This window comes from Suricata suricatta, chromosome X, assembly GCF_006229205.1.
Source record: "Suricata suricatta isolate VVHF042 chromosome X, meerkat_22Aug2017_6uvM2_HiC, whole genome shotgun sequence".
Lineage (NCBI taxonomy): Eukaryota > Metazoa > Chordata > Mammalia > Carnivora > Herpestidae > Suricata > Suricata suricatta.
The window spans coordinates 57,121,640-57,145,500 of NC_043717.1; the positions used below are offsets into that span (position 1 = coordinate 57,121,640).

At 36.5% G+C, this 23,861-nt stretch overlaps 1 protein-coding gene across 2 annotated transcripts; it reads left to right on the forward strand.

Moving 5' to 3' along the window:
• Positions 1 to 5,416: 5,416 nt before the first annotated feature.
• Positions 5,417 to 23,642, forward strand: P2RY10 (P2Y receptor family member 10). Of its 2 annotated transcripts, none has more exons than XM_029930874.1 (2): positions 5,417 to 5,573; positions 22,216 to 23,642. In XM_029930874.1, the coding sequence occupies exons 1-2, from the start codon at positions 5,443 to 5,445 to the stop codon at positions 23,252 to 23,254; spliced, it is 1,170 nt and encodes a 389-aa protein (XP_029786734.1). In that variant the 5' UTR covers positions 5,417 to 5,442; the 3' UTR covers positions 23,255 to 23,642. The 2 variants fall into 2 exon arrangements, with proteins under 2 accessions (XP_029786734.1, XP_029786735.1); XM_029930875.1 differs by having other exon boundaries at positions 22,219 to 23,642.
• The last annotated feature ends 219 nt before the right edge of the window (positions 23,643 to 23,861 follow it).

The window sequence follows — 23,861 nt, forward strand, 5'->3', positions numbered from 1 at the left end:
TTTCTTAAAGGCTTAAACAATAGTCTGTGAGTAAGGTGCCCGTAACTAGGGAGGAAGTTTCAATCAGAAAATCTGCCCAGTTACTGAAACCATGATTACCAAGTGGCATGATTAATAGGAGAACTAACCCCAGTCTCTGTTCCACTTAGGTCAAGCAGTCAAGCGCACACATTTTCAAGTAGGGGAAGCAGGGTCCCAACGGCCACACAGCGCTTCTGGCTGGATGGGCCCCAACAGTTTCATGTGGTTCCCTGGGTACTAGTCTATCTCTTCCCCTTCTCCATTACTTTGGCTCCCTCCCAACCGCAGGATGCATTTTTTCTCTGAAACTGTGTATCCACAGTTCCTAACATTTTTGATGTAGTCTCTTCTCAACCTTCAGTTACGGAGTTTGTTCTGCCAGTATTCAGATCAATTAATGGAGTATGTAGGATGATTTGATAGTTATCTAGTTGTATTAATGAGATAAGGTGAACCTAGGGCCCTCCTATTTTGTCACCATCTTCCTATTCCACATTCAAAATAATTATTGATGCAAATGTGTTTATTTCCACTTTGCTACTTGTTTTGTGGTTGCTTTTGTCATTTTTCTATGACCCTTTCTTCTTTTAGGTCTTTCATGATTTTTTGGCTTTCTCTAGTGGTATACTTGGGCTCCTTTCTTTTTTTTCTTTGCATATCTTGTATTGTTTTTTTTTTTGATTTGTGGTTACCATTAGGTTTGCGTATAACATTTTATTCTTATGGCAGTTTATATGAAGTTGATGGCTGCTTAAGTTTGAACCTACTATTTACCCCTCTCCCCACCTCCATGTTTTAGTTTTATTTTGTCATATTTTACATTATTTTATGAATACTTTGATTTTTCTAGAAATATTTATTTTTTACTGTTTTGGTGTTTTTTACTTTTCATGCTTTCATTTATGGTCTTTCCTTTCCATTCGAAGTGCACTTTTATTATTTCTTGTAGGGATGGTTTTTTGGTCATAAACTCCAGGTTTTTTTTTATTTTTGTTTTTTTGTTTGTTTTAGGAACTCTTTATCTTTCTTCCTATTCTGAATGATAACTTTGCTGGATAGAGTATTCTAGTATGCATATTTTTCCTTTCAGCACTTTGAATATATCATGTCACTCTCTTCTGGCCTGAAAAGCTTCTTCCTTCATTGGGTCTAAATCTCTTTTTCTGCTTCTGTGTTAAGAAAGTCGGCTACATCACTTGATATTGAAGATGATGGTTTTACTTAAAAAAAAAATAGGTCACATAGTGCCATGCAGTGCAGTGTCCCCTGTTCTCCAGGATGTGGTGCCTCAGGAAGTGTCTCCCATGTATTCTGCATGTCTTTTCCTGTTGAGTCTTAGGCATTTTTTCTTCAGCCTAGTAGTCTGTAGAACCTCTCTTTGCCTATTGTGGGCAGTGTTTTGTCCTTGCCTGAGTGGAGCACATTTTAACAAGGTGTGTATTAGTCTGCTAGCAAAATGAGTGTGCTGCTACTGCCACTATTAACAGAACTGAGTTTTCACAAAACCCATAAGCTAAGAGAGAAGTTGGGGTTTTGCACATGTTTCTGGGGAAGGGAACCTACAGCACTTAGACTGAAGTAGAAGTAATGGGAAGGGCAGATCTACTGAAGGGTGGGGGAACAAAGCTTGGTGTAAGCAAGTTAGGTAGAAAGTGTTGGTATTGAACTTGTTCTTTTAGGGTTTATAGTGGGTTTATGCTGACGTGTAGAGAAAGGAAATGTCACCTGCCAGCTCCTTTGTTCCTGGAAGGGTCCTCCCATGATTCTGCTTTTCTGGGCCACCTCTGAGGTGAGTAAATAACTCTCTTTCCTGTCTGCCCTGACATTGTTCAGACTCTGCTTCCAGGCTCTATCTCCTCTGTTTGTTTTGTTCTCTCTTTAAGAGTGGGAATTCAGCTTCTCAGTGCCCTTCAGGCTCTCCCAGAACTAACCCTGTGAGTCTTAAAATTCTAGGCTTTAAGTCTTGCTCTTTGTAAGAACTCATAAAATTTGGCCCCTTTCACCCTCTTGCTTTGAAAGCCAAATGTTTCAAGGATTTGTCTTCCCCATTCAGGCTACCCAGTGTGATAGTGTGTTTCTTACCATTCTCTCTGCCACCAGTTCTTTCCTGAACATGGATTGCCATAGTCCATTTCACTCCCAAACCACATCTTCACCCTTCCTACCTTATTGAATGTGGCCTCTTCTCTACCTTTGGTGGATTTTTTTCCTGCCAATCTGAGGATCATTTTCTGGGTTATTTACACTGATGTGAGTGTTACCTAATTATATCCATGGGATGAGGTGAGCTCGTGGTCCATCTAGTCTGGTATCTTCTCTGTTATTCCTTTATTATATATGATAAACTATTGAAGACTGTTTATCTAAAGCAATTAATTCACCAGTTGCAATACCAAAGAAATTGAAATCACAATTCACTCTTTTTTAAAAAACTTTTTTGTTCCACTATTGTTCCCGAATGGATTGAAATTAATTCAAAATGTTGCATGCTGTAACAATATTATATAAATAAGTATGAGGTGATGCAAGATAATGAAGAAAAAACTGAGAAAAAAACATAAATAGAGGCATGAAAGATGATAATTAAAAAACAACATACCATAAAAAGTTCTCCAAACTTGCTACCAGTAGACCATAAATTAGTTCCAGGTTTTTCAGCAGACTATATAAAAAGAGACATATGTGACCCAATTATCAATATCCGTAGGAATCAAATCAAACCAATTACTTAGGAAATATTTAGCTCTTCTTAATACTAAACATTAACAATATATTGTGTTTTTAAAAAGAACACAATAACAATAATAATAGTTATCACACCTGAACCTGCTCATACTATTAAAGAATATTCAAAAGCCTTTAAAGTACCTACTCATAAATTTACCCTAGTCTAGGGAAGATATGATGCATCATTTAAAATAAACTTTGAGGTTTCTCCTATTAGACCTATGAGTGCAAACATATGGTATCTGTCCTTGTCCGCCTGACTTATTTCACTTAGCATGACACCCTTCAGGTCCATCCACTTTGCTACAAATGGCCATATTTCATTCTTTCTCATTGCCATGTAATACTCCATTGTATATATATACCACTTCTTCTTGATCCATTCATCAGGTGATGGGCATTTAGGCTCTTTCCATGATTTGGCTATTGTAGAAAGTGCCGCCATGAACATTGGGGTACATGTGCTCCTATGGATCGGCACTTCTGACCTAACAGAAGACCATAGGGAGAGGAAGAGAGAAAGAGAGCTGGGAAGAGTGAGGGACACAAATCATGAGAGACTATTGAATACTGAAATCGAACCGTGGACTGAAGGGGGAGGGGGAGGGAGAGAAGGAGGTGATGGTCATGGTGGGCGGCACTTGTGGGAAGAAGCACTGGGTGTTATATGGAAACCAACTTGACAATAAACTATAAAATAAAATAAAATAAATATTAAAAAATAAAATGAAATAAAAAAAACTTTGAGGGGATACATACAGAGACAAGACGAGTTAAGTATTATGGGCAAAATAGGACATCTGTACTATTTTTTAAGATTTTTATGACTGAATATTACTTTGTTTGAAGTGATATTGATTCTTACACAATAAGTCATACTTAATAACTAATAAACTCTCTTCTAAAAGTTAGTTGAAGTTATCAGATTTTTGGTTAATCCACAGATTTAATCTTTTTAATTAAAGATTTAAAATCAAAATTTTATCTGAGTTGAATCTGTATTTACTAAACTGAGTCACTAACTTCTGAGCAATGAAAAGAGAAGACACTTGCATGAGGTAAGCTGCAGGCTTTCTTAGCAATGTTAAGTTTTTTTTTTCTGTGAAATGAACGTGGGAGGTAGTGAAAATAGCTAATTATCAGGAAAGGATTATTTTTCTACCTGTCTTAGGGTGTGGCTTTAAAGTTATAAATTAACAAACAAAAAGTTCATCAGCTCTGGAACTATTTTTGTCCATAAAATATTAATACCCTAGAAAATCTGGCTCACACTGCCAAACTCACAAAGATTTTTTTTTTAAAACCAGAAATCCAATTTAACAATTTATAGTGAGGAACATTACTGCCAAATGGACTGAAATGTGTATTGGACTGTCAGTGTACTCTTCTTTTAGTAGGATGTCAAGTCAGAAAACTAAATTAACAACAGATTCAACCTGGATAAATATATGGAGTCAGAATTAATAAGGGGAATGGAAAATCAAACATGTTTCATTTGATATACCTTAGCCAGGATGGGTATCCTTTCCCTTTGTCCGTCCTCACAAGTCATGGTCTTTTAATGAATCAGTTCAATTTCTTAGTTTCTAGGGCAATAAGTATGTCTTTCCCAACTCTTGATGTCCTTGAAATTTGTATTAAGGTTCTCTGACTATTAAACATGGCTTCTTCTAGTTTTTGAATAGTTCTGGTTTTATACGGAGAGCTTATTGCAGATCTAGGTTGTCCTCCTACAAAAATGTTCCCATCTACTTTCTTCTTATTAGTTTCATCCATAAATTAAAATGCTACTGTTCGACCTATCCCACTATACTTACCTTTTTTCCCCTTTGCAATGGTTATTACCCAAAAGGCTCTTTGCAGCTCTTCGCCCTGGTTTCTTAATGTGGTTCCCTTACATGCGCACAGAAGTTTGTATACTTTTAAAGCCTTGTATTTTCAGAACTACTCTCAGACATGGCTGACACTATAATCCTGAAGTATATATTTTTCTTTATGTTCATACTTCTAAGGTTCCATAAACTTTATACTTAAAGACCAAAATATTTGTGCACTGGAAGGAAACTCTAATCAGCATTTTTTATTGTTTAGTTGTACATTATTTGAACATTTAGTTTTTTTCATTCATTCCCTCCCTCATTCATTCAATAAACATAAAAATGCTTTGTTGTAGACTAGTTGGGAATACAGAGATGAGCCAGACATAAAATCTTTGCCCTCAATCACTTCACAGTATACATAAAGTATAAACCATAAACAAAAACAACTAACTATGCATTAAGTTATTGAAGGAAAAGCACTCCATGTGGAGGGAACCTTTTAAGCAAAGGTAGTTCTACTGCTGTTATGACTTATATTCTTGAGGTTTTTTCACCTTATGTCCTCAGGCTTGAGGACACAAGCTTTCTTGTTCTAAAGTAAACTCTTTTCAGATTTTGCCTCAAAATCCTATCTTGCCATGGAGATTTTAATGAGACAGATAGATATGTGAGTTGTGGTGGAAGGAGATAAAATGAGGAGCAGTAAGGAAGGCTACATGCAGTTATTGTTTGATTTTGCACAGACTTTGGCTCCATACTCTTTGAATTTTTCTGTTCAAATGAAACAAAAATGAAATAAAACTGAAGTACCGTCATCTGCTCAAGGGACTTACCTTTGGTCTGTGTAAATAAGGTTTCTGTGGTGAGACACCAAATGAACTCAACTTCCTCTTTCAACAACAAATTTTTCAGTTATCAGCAGGATCTGTGCCACCCAGAGTTAGGCTTTTTCACTGCCAGCTCCCTGCAAAGAAACAGGAGTGCTAATTCTGACAAGGCTCCAGGGTAAGTTACAGCCTAGTATCTTGGAATTGGTGGTTCCATGTGGGAAGATTGGTGGGGGCATTAACATCCAAGATAGAGACAAATGTGGGACCAGTGCCCAACATGAAAAATGGCTACTGTTTTCTCATTTCTCATTTCTTACAGCAGGATCAATGGTGCTTGCCGTTGAGCCTGACTAGAATACAAAGTCAGGGGTAATGCTATTAGTACCTTACCATTATTCGAGGAGCATGGAGTATGTGAGGCATCTTACTTTTTGCTGAGGGCTGTGTGTTTCTCTATCAACCTGGGAGGAGAGCACAAAGTGTTGAGAAAACTGTAGTCAGTGAGACTAATTGAGACAATTTGACATTTTACTCTAAAAAGAGTATTTGAATATTTGTTTTGTGTAATTTATCTAATTTCATAATGAAAAAAAAAGTTTTGTGTATAAGCCCCTTGCTTTGGTACATTTAGTTTGCATGTATACAGAAATAGCAAGTTCTTTAATTAAAGAAGGAAAGAAAGTCAGATCATAGACTTTAGAGTTGAAAGAGCACTTAATGTTTCAAATCTTTCACAATAAATATGGGGAGACTGAAATAAAGACACTTGATTTCATACAAATGTAAAAGTAAAGACAAATGATTTCAGAGTATGTTCAGGGATGTTTTTTAATCCTTTAAAATTTGCTTTGTTGACTCAAGTTCAGCCCTTCTGGATAGAGTAACCCAAAGGAGAGACACCTATCTTTTATGTGATTATTGTTTTTATTACTCTGAGTACTAGCAACTTCTCTGGTTCTGAATCAAGATGACTGAGTCGAAAGGAAATTTCTACTGGGGAGTCCTTAAAGGTGGATTGTGCCATGCTTTTTGGTACCAGGATCATTCCGGATAGAATAATAAGCTTTGTTGTGCTTTTGCTGGGGAGTAGTGTCAGTCCCTAGGTTCTGTCAGTGGGAACACTTTTTTTTTGATTGTTTAAATGGATGGAGGGTGTCACTGCCATTATTACAAATTGAGTAGTTTATCAGTCAGCAATTGTGACACAGTAAAATTATGCACTGCTTAAATAGGTGATATGCTGGTATACTGATGTGTTAGAAGGCCTAAACCAAGAATTAGGTAATGCATTCAAGGTAATAGTCTTTCAATGATTCCTGTTAAACACAGGTTCTTCTTTGGTTAAAAGCAGTTCCTATTGGGGCTCAACTGGAAAAGTAGTTAATTCATATTGTGCAGACTGCTCAAGCCCTGGAAGTGGTGGAGCATAAGACTGAAAAATGAGTGATCATACTTCTGGGTGATTTGGGATGGCTCTTAATGGCTAGTTGTGTTTGGGGTAACTGAACTGATATCCTAATAGGCAAGGCAGTCTATACCCTTCAGTCACAGCTCAAGAAAAGAGGACAGAGGTGTCGGTTGCAAAAACCACTCTAAGAGGTCCAACAGTCAGGACAAGGACTGGCAGAGTCTGTTCTTTATTTAAAAACTTTTGGTCAATAATTATACTTACACCCAGATCAAATTATTTTGTAAGGAAGTTTTTGTTTAGTATTTGTTTTCATGCATTACAGGTAGAGTGATAAAGTAGGTGGATCAATAAACACAGAATGAAAAAAGTCTGTCTTAGTCCTGGCTCAAGTTCTGCCAATGAGTCACTGTGTGGCCTTGGGCAAATTGTGTCATTTATGTAGGTCTCAATATTCTCACTTGTAATGAAGGGGAGAGCTTAGAATAGATGGTCTTTACTTTCCTTCATAACAATGAAATTATTTGACTCTAGGCTCCTAGGTTCCTGAGAAGAGTGATATATCATTAAGTGGTAAATAACAGGGCCATAACATAAAAATTTAACTAGAGGAGACCTTCTGGAAATATAATCTATATCATAAGTGGAATCCTGTAAACTTTGTCAAGGACCATTATATTTCATTCAGAATAATGTTATCATGAGAACTTCAACTTTTAAATCACAGGCAATTTTTTGTAATTAATTTAGTTTTTTAATAAAAAATACAAGCAAAAAGCAAGGGAAATAGTTTTGAAATATGACGTCCACAATGATATTGTCACCCAATCAGTATTACTCAATCTTTTAAAACCAAAATGTCTTTGAGAGACATAGAAATGTCACTACAAGGTTATTATGGATGTCTGTCCCTAGAAACCAGACCTTTGATTCCTAGAAAAAATCTACCTCATTACACTGACATTTTCTAAGTACTACATGCAGAACAGCTATGAATATTGTGTAGATCTGTATTTTCAACAATTTGCATTATAAGAACAATGATCTTTATTTCCAAATATATTTACTCCAATAAATAATATTCTTTTTTCAAATAACACATGCTTTCCAGGCTTCTACTATAAGAATTTTTACTTTTTAGCTCTGTTGTCCATCTCTCTCAACTATACATTTGGGGGAGGGGTTCTAAACCCATAAAAGTATAGGATCGAACCAAAAATACGTGGAGAATATTTTCTGTACAAGGGGAAAATGAACTAACATTTATTTAATGTCTAATGTCTACCAGACGTGAAAATAGGTCTTTTCATGTACATTTTCCATTTAATCTTCACAACAATCTATGTCGCAGGGACTATAATCTTACTTTTATAAATGAGGAAACTGAAGCCTACAGATATGAATTCAGTAATTTCAGGCTAGTTAGCTGTTAACTGAGTTAAGATATGACCCCAGTTCTGCCCAAAGAACCCAATTCCTACTATCTCCAAAATACTGTGCCAACTGCAAAAAAAAAAAAAAAAAAGGTCTAGTTAGGCATCTTTCCGAATTGATTAAAAAAATAATAAATATGCATGCATGACAGTTAAAACATTTAAGATGTTGTTTGTGAATAGTCTAGTTACTTTAATTCATTTTAGGGATAAAAATAATTTTCATTTCTTCTAATTTATAGAAAAAATGTCTAGACTTACAGGATATATACAAATCTTAGTGTTTCTGATGTCAAATGGGTGATCTAGAGTTGATTCTAATCAATTTAGGAAATAACAGAGTTCCAAATTCTAGTTATTCTTCTTTATCTGTAATTGTAAGTGATCGAACAAAGGACACCATGGTCATGTGGGTCAGATTGGCTTAGGTAATACGTGTGAGGCTTTCAAGAAGGAAAAGGTAAAGTAAGACAAGCAAGTTAAGTTTCCAAGTGGCTTGTAAATGTTTTCCCCAAGAGATTTGGAGAGAACTCCCTTCTGAAAACTTTCCCTATTTAATTTTCACTTCTCCTCCAAAGATGACAACCTCACATACTGGCCTTATTTTCAAAGAAAATAGGAGAAAAGATTTGATAAATATGTTCACTTAACAGTATTAGTGACTTACTGATGAGGGGTGAAAAGAGGAGGAAGACTGACACAGTGAAGATTTGTAAAGTTGTACAGGAAGAGCAGTTACCTTGGTACCAGAAGCTTTAGTTTCACTCTTCTCACTCTGCCACATGCTCACTTTATGTATTCAGGTAAATAAGGTCATTTCTCTGACCTTCAGTTTTCTGACCTGTAAGATAAGGATGATATTCACTGACTAGATTATTCACAACCTGTACCTTCACTAATGATTAACACCATTTTAGGTTCAATAATGGTTTGCAAAGTATAAATCAGTAGGTGGGTTGAAATGGCGGTTGCTGCATTAATGATGACAGTGGCAGTGTTGGTAGTATTACTTAGAGACAGGGATTAAAAGGACCCTTGACCATAAAATCATGGCAAGTTAGGGCTGGAAGGGAGTTAAAATCATCCAGTTGAAAAAGTCATGTCATAGTGACAATAAACCATTATTTAAAAAATAAACATTTTAAAAAAGAAAAAATCATATTTTAATAATGAGGGAAATGAAAGCCACAATGGGAAAAGGCTTAGCAGGGCAACACAAAGAAAATTTGAGGGACGCCTGGGTGGCTTGTCACTTAAGCGGCCAACTTTAGCTCAGGTCATGATCTTGTGGTTTGTGGGTTCAAGCCCCACATTGGGTTTTGTGCTGACAGCCCAGAGCCTGAAGCCTGCTTTGAATTCTGTGACTCCCTCTTCCTCTCTTTTTTCCTCCCCTGCTCACATTCTGTCTCTCAGAAGTCAATAAACATTAACAATTTTAATAAAAAAGAACATTTGAATAGTTACCAGAATCCAAGTGTCTTAGTTCCAAATCTAGTACTTTTTTTTCAATATATCCCACTGCTTTTAAGTCTTTTCAACCTACAGCAAATATTGTCACATTCAGATCACTACTGTTATAAACAAATTGTTCTAGTACTCTAATCACAGATCTATTATGGTTTGGGTTCATAGGCAAAACTTCATAAAGGTCACTGGTTTTGATGCAATCTTACCTTGACACCTGGAGGGCAGGCATTTGTCATATATGCATAGATACAACAACAAGAACAAAAAAGTACTCGAACTGGAATTGAGAATACTGGCCTTAAATATTTGAAGAAAAGTCTTATTCATAGAAATGCCACTTTAAAATATTTTTTGTTTGTGAAAAAAGTTGTTCATATAATAATTTTAGCTTTCTTTGCTCATAAACAACCTTTTACAACTGAAATAATAATTTCTGTGACTTTAATAAACTTAATCTTGTTGAACCTCCATTTTCTGATCTGTAAAAATGGTATAATTACAATTAACTCAGAGCCCTTACAAGCATTAAAGGTAACATATGAATAGCACTTGAATAGCGACTGACAGGGTGCATGTGAAAACTTCTTAGACTTAGCATGTCACTGAAACTTAGAAGTCTGGTAAAAATTCTGATGACATAATAATGTAAGTTACATTGACTGTACCATTGTGAAACCATAGCATTGAGATGGTTGGGAGGCAAAACTACCTTTGGTTAGAAGTCATTGATACCTCCTAAGTTTTGGGGCTTAGCTCCATTGAGTTATATATATTTAAAGATGCAATATACCTTTATGTTCTGAGACAACAGAACATTTCTTTTTATTTTCTTAAAGAGAATGTGTAATGACCATATTTTTTTCATGCTTAAGTTTTTGGGAGACCTGTTGAATTTTAGGTAAAAATCTACAATTGCATGCTTAGGAGCTCTTAGGTATCTGTATTTATTAGACTCCAACCTTATTTTCCTCTCCTTGATCATATGTTAAGTATTAGAGGAGAAGAGACTATAACTATGCCTATTGTCTTTACAAACCAATGTGTATAAACTTATTGCATGTCTAACTCTCTGCTAAGCAAAATGAAGAATATGAAAGTCTAAGATACAGAGTCCTCCCTCAGAGACACTTCATTCTTATAGTGCAGGCTATAAGTCCATATAAGGAGAAGGTAGTCAGATTAGGGTTTCCCAGTGCATGGGAAAGATGAGAAACAGTGAAATATTGACCTCTGAGATACTATCCAGTTAGAAATTTCCCTTTAGAGTTTAGCTTCTATCATCAGACCCTCTTTTCAAGAGAAGAGGCATCTCTCATCATGGTCCTGGCATTTGGTGTAATCAGCATGTACCTTGGGCAGAAAGAGCACTGCACACTGGAGTGATCAAGAGGCATTTACCTCTATAAAGCTAATATTGGAGGCGCTGAAAATTCGGTTCTTATTTCTGAGTGGTTCAGAACTACATAGCTAAGGGCTGAAGTATATGCTGAGGATGTGGTATTTTCACAGGTTATAATTTACCTGGAATTTATTGTCAGTATGGTTTTGGTTAGCTGAGTTGATTATGCAACCATGAGATTAAGCCCTTGGGATGAATCCCTACATAGGCCAGTTAACAGCAATTGTTTTAATAGTGCTATATGTTTAGTCTTGCTCTGGGTTAGAGAGAAAGATAAAGATAAAGGAATTTATCTTTACAACCCAGCGTGGAGAGATTCATAGTTAGACAATATGAGACTTGTTACAAAGAAGAATATTTTTTCAGTTAAAAATATTTACTGAATGACTATATACCAATCATTCTGCTAGATTCTGGTGATTTAAAAATGATTAAATGTGGTCTTTTCCTTCAAAACTCTCATGGTTTAGTTAGAAATACTGAAACATAAACTGAAACATTTTATATAATGCAATGAGTATATTATTAAAGCAATTCCTATGGTGACATGGTAGCACCAATTTGCATTTTTGATACATCATTTTGATAGTAGGGTAGATACTAGTAGGTAATAGTTTTTTAACAGAACAGTCCTTGAGAGAGGTAGATCAGTTAATGAATGTTTCAATAATCCAGAAAGAGAAGAGACAGTGTGACAGAGAGGGAGATAGAGAAAATTTGGTTGGTTGAAAGAGGGAGAAGAAAGAGTCTATGATTATTCTAAGAATTCTGAAAGATAGTGCTGTATAAGTAAAAGGTCAGAGAATATGATGACTTTTGCTTTGAGCACATTCATTTTGAGATGCCTGGGAGACATTCATATGTGAATTTTCACCTGGATGCTGGACAAAATGGGTTTAATATCTTAAGAGAGGCCAGCCTGGGACATAGAGATATGAAAGTCATCAGAATAAGGGCAGTAACCTAAGCCATTAAAGTAGGTGATGTTACTCAGCATGAAAATAATGAATAAAAAGAGAAGAAGCAGACATAAGGAAAAAGAAACAGTTGAAGTATGTGAACAATGGAAGAAGCCATGAAGGAAAGTCAGTATAAATGAACACATAGTTGAGGGAATTAAGAAACTTTTGTTTGAAAGCCAAAGCAAGAGAACTTTGCAAACAGATGGAAGTGGTCAGACTGTATCAAGGGCAGCAAAGAAGCCCTGCATGATTTAGCAACATGATGGTCACTTGCCACTTTTGCTAATGCAGTTTCAGTGAGGTTCTGAGGGCATATGCACCACCTTCAAGTGCATAAGGAATGGATATAAAGTGAAGAAAAGTAAACAGTGTAAACAACTATTATGAGAAGTTTATCTTAAAAGATTTAAGAAAGTAACAAAGAGCTAAAATAAGATGCACACGCAAGATCATAATTATTTTGGAGGCTAGTGAGACTTGATGACAAAGATCTAACTGAGAGTGGAAGAAAGCACGATGATCTAGAGTAAACAGGAACAATTAATGAAAGAGGATCCTGAGAGATATAAAATGAATTAAATTTTTAATGTTTATTTACTTTTGAGAGAAACATGGAGAGCAAAGGGCATAGAAAGAAGGAGACAGAGAGTTTGAAAGAGGTTTCACGCTCTGAGTTGTCAGCATAGAGCCTGATGTGGGGCTCAAACTCATGAACCACGAGATTATGACCTGGCCCCTAGTCAGATGCTTAACTGACTGATTCACCCAGGCACACCTAAAATAAATTAAGACCATGGAAATTCATCTTTAGCAACAGGAAATGTAGCTGTGTTGGGAATCAAGAAAGATGCAGCTGTATATAAGATTATATGTGTCAGGAGAAGACAGTACATGAATATGAGTTGCTTCTCATCCAAAAACCTCAACTTTGTCTTTAATTTAAGAAGTTAAGACTCTGCTGAAACAGTTTGTGAGAATGCAAACTGGTGTAGACATTCTCAGAAAACAATATGGAGGTTTCTCAAAAAGTTAAAAGTAGAGCTACTTTATGACCCAGAAATTGCATTACTAGATATTTACCCAAAGAATACAAAAACACTAATTCAAAGGAATATATACTCCCAGATATTTACAACAGCATTATCTACCATAGCCAAATCATGGAACCAGCTCAAATGTTCATTGACTCATGAATGGATAAGGAAGTGGTATATATATAACGGAATATTTCTCAGCCATAAAAAAGAATGAAATCTTGCCATTTGCAATGGCATAAATGTAACTAGAGAGCAAAATGTTAAGCAAAATAAGTCAGTCAGAGAAAGACAAATACCCTATGTTTTCACTCATATGTAAAATTTAAGGAACAAATAAGCAAATGGAACAAAAGAGAGAAGCAAACCAAGAAACAAACTGGGTATTGTATGGAAGTGTTGAATCACTACTGTACACCTGAAACTAATATTACACTTTTTTAACTAAATGGAATTTAAATAAAACCCTTGAAAAAGACTCTGCTGAGAAAGGTGGAGCATGGGAGAGTAGGAGAGAAGAAACTTTAGTGGAGTTGTTAAGGTGGAATGGCCACCATGGAAATGAAAAGAAGATAGTAATCACTGGTGTTCAAAGAAAGGCTGCAGCAAAAAGTCTTAAGTTGGAGTAAAAAATTTCTACTTTTTGCATTCCAAATAGATCTTAGTATTTTTAATAGGATCATTCAGCAGATTGGATAGTAAACAAGAACATGGATTGTGGACTTGATCTCCAATTAAGGTGTTGCCAGTCTGCTACAGAAAGAGAATGGTGAACAAGGAAGTTGAGGTTTCTTGTGTAAGAGTAGTTGGTTTGACCATTTAATCTAGGCTGAGTAAGGGAGGAAGTAAGATAAGGGAGGGTGCTAAGTCGGCCATCAGAAATGGAGGGATTTAAATATTTAAGTTCTTAGGAAGTGTATGATGCATGCTAGTGTGGTACAATTTTTTTCCATAATATTTTATTGTCAAATTGTTTTCCATACAACACCCAGTGCTCTTCCCCTCAAGTGCCCTCCACCATCACCACCACCTGTCTTCCCCCCTCCCCCTCCCCCCAACCCTCAGTTCATTCTCAGCTTTCAATAGTCTCTCAAGTTCTGCATCCCTCTCTCTCCCCAACTCTCTCTCCCTCCTCCGTTTTCCCTGGTTCTCCATTAGGTCTCTCTTGTTTTCCTGCTAGACCTATGAGTGCAAACATATGGTTTCTGTCCTTCTCTGCCTGGCTTACTTCGCTCAGCATGACACCCTCAAGCTCCATCTACTTTCCTACGAAGGGCCATATGTCATTCCCTCTCATTGCCATGTAGTACAATTTGCAGTGAAACTTCATAATTGTACTGTTGGAGAGTCAAGAATTGAAGAGGCTAGACAGAGAGTACAAATTTGAAAAGTTCTGGGATAAGGAAGAGGTGAATTGACTCAGATTGTCTGGAGAGGTGAATGCTATGAGCTACTAATCTGAAAAGTTCAAAACTGTGATGGTTTTTAATAAAATTTCACACATTCTATACCTGAATTTATCTTTGACTCCTCAAACAATGTTCCAAACTGGCCAATTCCGTAACTTAGTTTTACTTGAAATTCTAACATTCCTGCCATACCAAGTTCAGAGGTGTTGTTTTTTTCTACCTCAACTGTTGCACTAGTAGGATGACCAACTATACTGTTTGCCTTGCACTTTCACAGTTTGAGCACTTAAAATCCTATGTATCAAGAAATCCTCAGTCTTAGGCAAACCAAACTGTTGATCACTCTACAAATTCCCAACTGATATTTATTTCATGTCTCTTATGGCCCATCTTTAAAATCCATTTCTTTTGCCAGAGTGATTATTTTAAAATGTCAGTATGGTAATATGACTATCTTCCCAGAATTCTTTAATGATTTCCCCTAAAATTCTCCATGATTGGGTTGCATCTACCTTTTTATTCTCTTTTCCCTTCTACTCCCTTCTCCCATCCTCACCTTTTATTCCACCTTTCCATCATCTTGCTGTTTTCCAGCTGGACTAGAACACCCATTATTGCTATCTATGTCATTTATTTTTATACTTTTGGATGTTTGAAGTCTATTTATTCATTGCTGGAATTCTTCCCCCATCCTTTCTTCTCTTGTACCCTGCCCACCCCAAATGCTTGTTGACTTATCTTTATGTTAAACATCCAATCCTCCTCTTTTGTGCAGGATTTGTTTCTACTCCAACAGAAACTTCTTTGTTATCTCTCTCATGATATGTTTCAAAAATTTATCATGGTTAGTTTTCTTATGTTTATCTCTCTTAAATGACTGTAAACATTTTGAGGACAACAGTCATGCAGTATATTTCTCTGAAATTTCACACCTCAATCTACCATTCTTAACAATTAGCATATTGGATATGCTCATAGCAGAATTTTAATTTGCTACATGAAGTCATAAATTTCTGAATCCCAAATGAATGGTATTAGTAGTAGCTAGTGCAGGCTTTCTGAAGAGATGAAATTCCAGCAAATCTTTTTATTTTTAGACTTTTTGGTTTTTTAATTTTGTTTATTTATTTTTTAGTTTATTGTCAATTTGATTTCCATATAACACCCAGTGCTCTTCCCCACAAGTGCCCTCCTCCATTACCACCACCTCCCTTCTCCCTCCCCCTCCCCCTTTAACCCTTGGGTTCCTTTTCAGTATTCAATAATCTCTCAGGTTTTGCATCCCTCTCTCTCCCCAACTCTCTTTCCCCCTTCCGCTCCCCATGGTCCTCCATTAGGTTTCTCCTGTTCTCCCGTTAGACTTCTGAGTGCAGACATATGGTATCTGTCTTTCTCTGCCTGACTTATTTCGCTTAGCATGACACCCTCGAGGTCATCCACTTTGCTACAAATGGCCATATTTCATTCTTTATCATTGCCATACAATACTCCATTGTGTATATATATATATATACACAATGGAGTATTGCATATATATATATATATATATATATGCATACTTTGCCTGATTTACACAGTATTTTATTTAAACCCTATACTCTTACCCTTTTAAAGCTTTAAACGTATGTTAACTTTATCTCTTCCTCAGCCAGCATCTCTATTTTTCTCTCCAATGCTGTCCCTACAGAGATCAATAAGAAAACGCAGATGGCATGGCACATGTGCTATCTCTTCTGGCTTGAGGTGCTTTATCTCTCTGAATTCAAAAGAAGCAGCCTGATATGGTAGAAAGAGCATTGAGTAAGAGGCCTACAAGTCTGATTTCTGGTCTCACTTTTGCCATATCCTTATCCCTGTGACCTTGAACAGATTATTTAATTGTTCTTGAATTCATCTCATTGTGAGTTAAACACTATGGTAGGAGTATTACTAGTATCTGTCTCACTTAATTCACAGAGATGATGCTATGATAACATGAAGATTTGTTATCACCTATGTAATGTGCAACAGTTCGTGTATGAACTGATTATGATGTTGGAGATTTTAAAAATATTTCCTTACCAGACCAGAAGCTTCTCAGGGACAGAGATTATGGAAAATAATTCTGTATTCTTCACAGAACCTAACACAGAGTTTATAAAATTGTGCTAATTAAATATATATTGATTAAGGCAACCAGAGTCCTCAAAAAGCTATGGAAAAATAGTTATTTTCCCATTATGCTTACTTTCAATGTGTGCTTTGGAGTTACAGGCACATCCTTCTCACCCTTCTTTGAGTTCCTATGCATAGGTTGGTGGGAAGTTATTTGCTGATGAGATGAGGCAGTTTTGTCCTTTGCAGAATGACTTTGTAGAAACATAAAGGGTTGTGTGATGCTTGTAGAAGTAGACCACAAGGACTAGTTTCTTTCTGAGGTCCAGATAATACCCTCAGTGGTACTCTGAGAACTTGGGCGGTACTGGTTTCTACCCATAGGATATGTCTGACCACTTATGATTTTTAAATTAATTGTTTTGCTTTTTTCTCAAGCTTCTACAGGTATGAATTTTCAAAGTTGAAAAGGATAGGTGGAAGGAATGTTGATGATAATAACTCAAATCAGAAAATGTCATAGGGAAATAGCAGGTAGCAGAATTGTATTAGTTTACATATCTGAGTTTGTATTTTTCCTTGAGGCTTCCAAATAGGGACTTTAAACAATTATCTACATTTCAATCCAATTACAAACTTCTCTCTGAGTGCTTACTAAGTAATAAGTTGCTCTGATTATATGGTGATTTACATAACAGATATTTTTATGGTCCTAATAAAGCTAATGGCATGATGGGTGAAAAGATAGATAAGTAAACAAACATTTAAATTACAAATGTTGGTGCTATGAAGAGAAGGAACAGAGAGTTTAAGAGTATATAATGATGTGCAGCATTACCTAGATAGTATTGGCAGTGAAGATCTCTCTTATCTGCAAACTGAGACTAAAAGGAACCAGGCATGAAGATCTGGAGGGAGATAATTCCAGACAGAGGAAATATATGTAGGCTTTGTCAGGAAAAAAAAAAGGTTGGCTTGTGTTAGAAACTGAAAACATCTCAGTGTAGTTAAATATAGAGAATGAGGAAGAGAATGGAGCAAGGTGATGTTGATGGGCACAGGAGATATATTAGCTATGGCCTTTAGGCCATGATGAGAAGTCTGGCTTTCATACAGTAGAAATCTAGCAAAGAATTTTATGAAGGAGAAGGACATATATCAAAGAAAGATTATTTGGACCACAGTATAGAAAGTATTAGAAGGGGTTAGTAAATGCCAGGACAAAGGTAAGAGAGTACGGAAACAAGTGTAGGTTCCAATTCTAATAACCTACCTCTATACTATGTAAGTTTTGTGACTTTGGTGCAACTTATTTAACCTCTTTTGGTTTCAGTTTTCTCATTAGTAATATGGAAATAATTGTAGGGCTGCTATGAGGACTAACGAGATAATATGTGATGAGTGCTTAGCCTGCAAGCAAATGGTAGGCCTAAATAAATGGTAGCTAAAATCAATATTTATGGTAGACACAGTATGGAGAATAGACCTCAGAGGGTAAGACTGAAGTGCAGGAAGTCTGGAAAATCAATCTGTTTCAATACTCAAGAAGAACGATAACAGTGATGTAGATTAGGATGGCAACAGTGGAAGTGTAGATGGATTGTACAGATTTTTATAAAAGAAAATCACCAATTTTCTGATTGGATATGGAGGGAATATAGTTATAGGGGTTGGGTAAATCACTACTTTTCAGCTTGAGTGTCTGGGAGGAGTGTCATGGCACTTACTGAGAAGGGGAGTTCAAACTCAGGAGTGAGTCACCAATCTTACACATTTCCCTTAGACAGGAACCAAAGATATGTCTAGGTTGAAAAGGAGAAAAATTGGCAACAGAGGTATCACATGTCAACTAGAAATAGTCAACAACAGAGCTAAAACCAAAGAGAAACAGAGACAGTGGCAAGAGCAGAGACCGAGAGAAGGAATACTAGTCTTTCTATTCAGCATTTTTCTGTTAGTGGCTTCTTAGGAAGTTCTCCTTTCCTAAGTTTCAGAAATGTCACAGATTGTCCACAGGAAGCTAAGGGTCCCCTAAGAGAGGTTATATTTTTATTCTACTGAAGAAAAAATTCCTCCAGCATCATACTACCATGGGAATTTTACATTTAATTGTCACCAGATTTGGGCAAAAACCATCCTATCTTCCCTTCAGTCTAAACAAGAGGTTTTGGAATGCAGGCCATGCAAATCTCTAAGCTCACATTAAATTGAATTGCAAAGGCATAAAAACTCACAGAAAAAAAAGATGGTGAGAATTTGATCTCGAGTTTGCTGCTCTGGCTTAATAGGTTTCTGTTATTTAACACAGAAGTGTGACTGAAACATCCCCCGCTAGTAAGTGAAACTTTCTACACCAGTGAAGCAGGAACAAATGGCCATGTCTGTAAAGTACAAAAGTGGAAGTGTTATTTGGGTGGGTGCGACATGTTCTCAGTTCTTGGAACTGTAGTGCACTTTAGGCATCTTCCCTTGCTTTCTTACAGTTTTTGTATGGACAATAGATAATAGTATAAACCAGTAATGAAGTGAAAGTGGGTGTTGAGGAGAGGCTGGTGTTATGTGTGGGGACAGGGGTTTAGTTATATCTTATTAGCCTAATTAAAGTAATTGTAGTGTTATAAGATAATGAGGTCTTACTATGGGATTAGAAAGGTTCTTCTATAATGTGCCCTCCAGAATGTCATAAACCCCATTCTATTAAATAGTCCCTCTTAAGCAAAGAGAAGCAAGTGATGTAATGGAAATAGCATAGACTTTGGAGAAAGTAAGGCATAATAGTATATCCCATTTTTTACTATTTTCTAGGTTTGTTACCTCAGAAACTTTACTGCATCTAATGGAGGACCATGAGGAGGAGAAGAGGGAAAGAGATTTGGGGAGAGAGAGAGGGAGGCAAAACCTGAGAGACTATTGAATACTGAAAAGGAACCAAGGGTTGAAGAGGGAAAAGGAGTGGTGGTAATGGAGGAGAGCACTTGTGGGGAAGAGCACTGGGTGTTATATGGAAACCAATTTGACAATAAACTATTAAAAAATAAAATTTACTGCATCTTTCTGAATTTTATTACCTCATTTCTCATCTGCACATGAGAGGAATAATAGTACTTACTTCTTATGATGGGTGTGAGAATGAAACAGCACTGCTAGGGATTTACCCAAAGGATACAGAAATGCTGATGCATAGAGGCACATGTACCCCAATGTTCATAGCAGCACTTTCAACAATGGCCAAATCATAGAAAGCGCCTAAATATCCATCACCTGATGAATGAATCAAGAAGATGTGGTGTGTGTGTGTGTGTGTGTGTGTGTGTGTGTATATATATATACACACACACACACACATACACACAATGGAGTACTATACTGCATGTGAAAAATTTCATTGCAGTTTATGGGGTGTATTACTGACAGTCACATCATAATAATTATTTCCTCTTTTCACCTGTGAATATCCTTTACCTTCTGTTCAAAGTCATACATGCATAAGCAAGATGACTGTATGACATTTCAGGATATATTGCAGGCCAAGTAGGGAGAATAAAATATTAAGGGAGGGAAAGTGAAATTAATGGTAGAGTAATGGTAGCTCAGAATGTTGACTTTCCTTTATATGTGAATTAGTCATTTAGGATTTTGTTTTTTTAAATAAATAAATTAATTTTTAATTTTTTTAATGTTTATTTTTGAGAGAGAGAGGCAGAGTGCTAACAGGGGAGAGGCAGAGAGAGGGAGACATAGAATCTGAAACATGCTCCAGGCTCTCTCTGAGCTCTCAGCACAGGGCCTGATGCAGGGCTCAAACTCATGATCCTGCCCTGAGCCAACATTCATTGACTAACTAACTGAACCACTCAGGCGCCCGTGGGGTTCTGTTTTTAATTCACATTTCTATTCACTGGAATAAGACTTAAAATAATATAGAAAGTGATTCTGCTATTTATGAGGAGAATCTAAAAGCAAACCACTCCTTTGTTTTGTAAACTTACTTAAAACAGACACAAGTAAAACAACAAAAGTACTATTACACATAAGAAAAAACCTCACTCCTTTATTCCTTCCACTTCTAGCTCTAATTACAGCAAACATTCTTGCAATATGAACAGAAGCTATGTTTGTAAAATTTGTTTTGGAGAGGAAAACAAATGAAGAGAAGGATGTGTATAAGTATTAGGCTCCTTGTACTCCCATTTGAAGTCCCAGATCTTCTGTTTAGTAGCTTTGTGTCTCTAATAAACTTCTCTCTTGGTCCTACTTCTTCTACATGTATTATGTGAAGGCAGAATTAAATAATTTTAAAGGTTCTTTCCAGTATAAAATTCTACAAGAGTGTTAAAGTAAAATGATGAAGTTGTTGCTTTCTTATTATTTGCAGGTGGCTTGCATAAATCCATGACCAGACCTTGAGAAGTCCTAAAGATTACTTTATATACCCCATTTCCTATGTAGGATACATAATAAAAGCATCACTGAAATTCAAAATAAGATTAAGGAAATTCAATTTGAAAAAATTTTTATGGTGACTTTTTGAATGAAAAAAAGTACTAAGTTTCAAGTTGTTTCCAAAAACTGATTTTGTGGCCCATGTTGCTGGTTCCCTAATCAATGTTTACTGGGACTTTTGGATAATTTGTCATATCCATGATGTTGTACCAGTACAGAATTCTTAGGCAGAAAATTCCATATTACATAAGGAGAATTTCTAGTTCAGCTTCTAAATTCATGCATTAATAATATTTTTCATGTAAATTAGAATATAACTTGAGAAGAAAGATAGATAGAGAGAAAGAGATTATAAGAACCACCTATGCTATTGTGATAGAATAATAAGGAGGTAATGTTCTCAAATCTTGAAACTTAGCCAGCCTTAGCAATGCAGGCTTGAGAGGCAGGGCCATTTTCCAAGGGCGAGAGTACCAAAGTAGGAAGTCAGAACCCAATGGGCCAGGTGGCAGACAAAAGAAAAGAAAGAGGACGTAAAAGGTGTGGTTGGATTTTTTAAACAATTTTTTAATGTTTATTTATTTTTGAGAGAGAGAGAAAGAGAAAGAGCATGAGAGGGGGAAGGCAGAGAGAGAGAGAGACAGAGAATCCAAAGAAGGCTCTGGGCTCTGAGCTGTCATCACAGAGCCCAACGCAGAGCTTGAACTCACAAGCTGAGATTATGACCTGAGCTGAAGTCAGACGCTTAACCAACTGAGCCACCCAGGTGCCCTGTAATTTCCATCATTGCAATTGTAAATGAGTAAGTGGTATTCACTTTAACCATGTCTTGGGGCAAGAAAAATTTTGATACAAAAGGAACAGACTGAAATATCATACCTTTTTTTTGTAGTGGTAAGACCACTAAACTAAGTATTTCAGGATGTCCTTGCCTGCAAGACACAATTTAGACAATCTCAGAGGCCAGTTTGGGGACAGTTGCATGGTTTCCAAACTGATTCATTAGGTGACCTTGGACCATTAATATGTCTTTTTTGAGAATTTACTCTTTCATCTGTAAACAAGTATTTTCTAATTCTAATATTCTGTTTTCTTTCAGTATAAAAAAGAATCTGTGTGTTGGCTATAGAACTTGTTAGTCATTATTTTATTTTTTTCTTTGATTAAGCAGGGATTATAACTCCACGGCTTACCTTGATGAGTATACTGAAATATTCAAGATGGGTAGCAACAATACCAGCAATGCTGAGACTGACTGCAGTGCTACTAATGTGACATTTCAGAACTCCCTTTATGCAAGTACCTACATCCTCATATTCATCCCTGGTCTTTTGACTAATAGTGCAGCCTTGTGGGTTCTGTGCCGCTTCATCAGCAAGAAAAATAAAGCTGTCATTTTCATGATCAACCTCTCTGTGGCTGATCTTGCTCATGTGCTGTCCTTACCTCTCCGGATTTACTATTATATCAGCCACCACTGGCCCTTCCCGAAGGCCCTTTGCCTGCTGTGCTTCTACCTGAAGTATCTCAACATGTATGCCAGCATTTGTTTCCTGACGTGCATCAGCCTTCAGAGATGTTTCTTTCTCCTACAGCCCTTTAGGGCCAGAGACTGGAAGCGTAGGTATGATGTGGGCATCAGTGCTGTCATCTGGATCATCGTGGGAACTGCATGCTTACCATTTCCCCTTCTGAGAAGCACCTACTCATCCAACAACAATCAGTCTTGTTTTGCTGATCTTGGTTACAAGAAAATGAATACAGTGGCTTTGGTTACAATGATCACAGTTGCTGAGCTGACAGGATTTGTTGTCCCGGTAGTTATCATCGCATGGTGTACTTGGAAAACAACTATATCCTTGAGGCAGCCACCAATGGCTTTCCAAGGAATCAGTGAGAGGCAGAAAGCACTGCGGATGGTTTTTATGTGTGCTGCAGTCTTTTTCATCTGCTTCACTCCTTATCATATTAACTTTATTTTTTACACTATGGTGAAGGAAACCATCATTAGCAGTTGTCCCATTGTAAAAACCACACTGTATTTCCACCCCTTTTGTATATGCCTTGCAAGTCTCTGTTGTCTTTTGGATCCAATTCTCTATTATTTCATGGCCTCAGAATTTCGTGACCAGCTATCTCGCCATGGCAACTCTGTGACCCGTTCCCGCCTTATGAGCAGGGAAAGTGGTTCATCAATGATTAGCTAAAAATAAAATAACTCTTCAATTATGACTTTAACTGTATTTCCTAGCTTTATCCAAAGGCCAGAATTACTAGCCAGACAATTTATTTAATGGGAACTTGTGAACAATGGAAATTTTCTTGTGTGATAGTTGTGGTTCCAGCGATGAAATGATAGTGGCAAAGTGTAAGAAATATGGGAGAGGAAGGAAAGATAGAGTTTGCCTGTTTCCTCTTTGAAATTCAAGATACTTTCTTAAGAGACCTAGATCAAGTTTTTACAGATGTTTTCAACCAAATGGAGATTGTATATTTTATCCTAAACATTTCTTCAGCAAACATATTGTTAATAAGATACAATAAATACGTGAATCTTTTCCAAGATGTAAAAATAAATTTCTTTTATATGGAGAATTTTATTTGTGAATGAGGGTAAAATTTTTCAATCTTTTTAAGAGATAAATAAATGCACAAGCAAAGGGGGGGTGACAATTGAAGCAATATGTATATAAATTTCAGGACCACAAATCTATTACTGAATCAAGGGCATAGAAATTTGTTCACTTGCTAAAAATGTATTGGATACCTACTATAGTCTGGGTTGCCAGAATTTCGTGGGTACTTTCACAATAT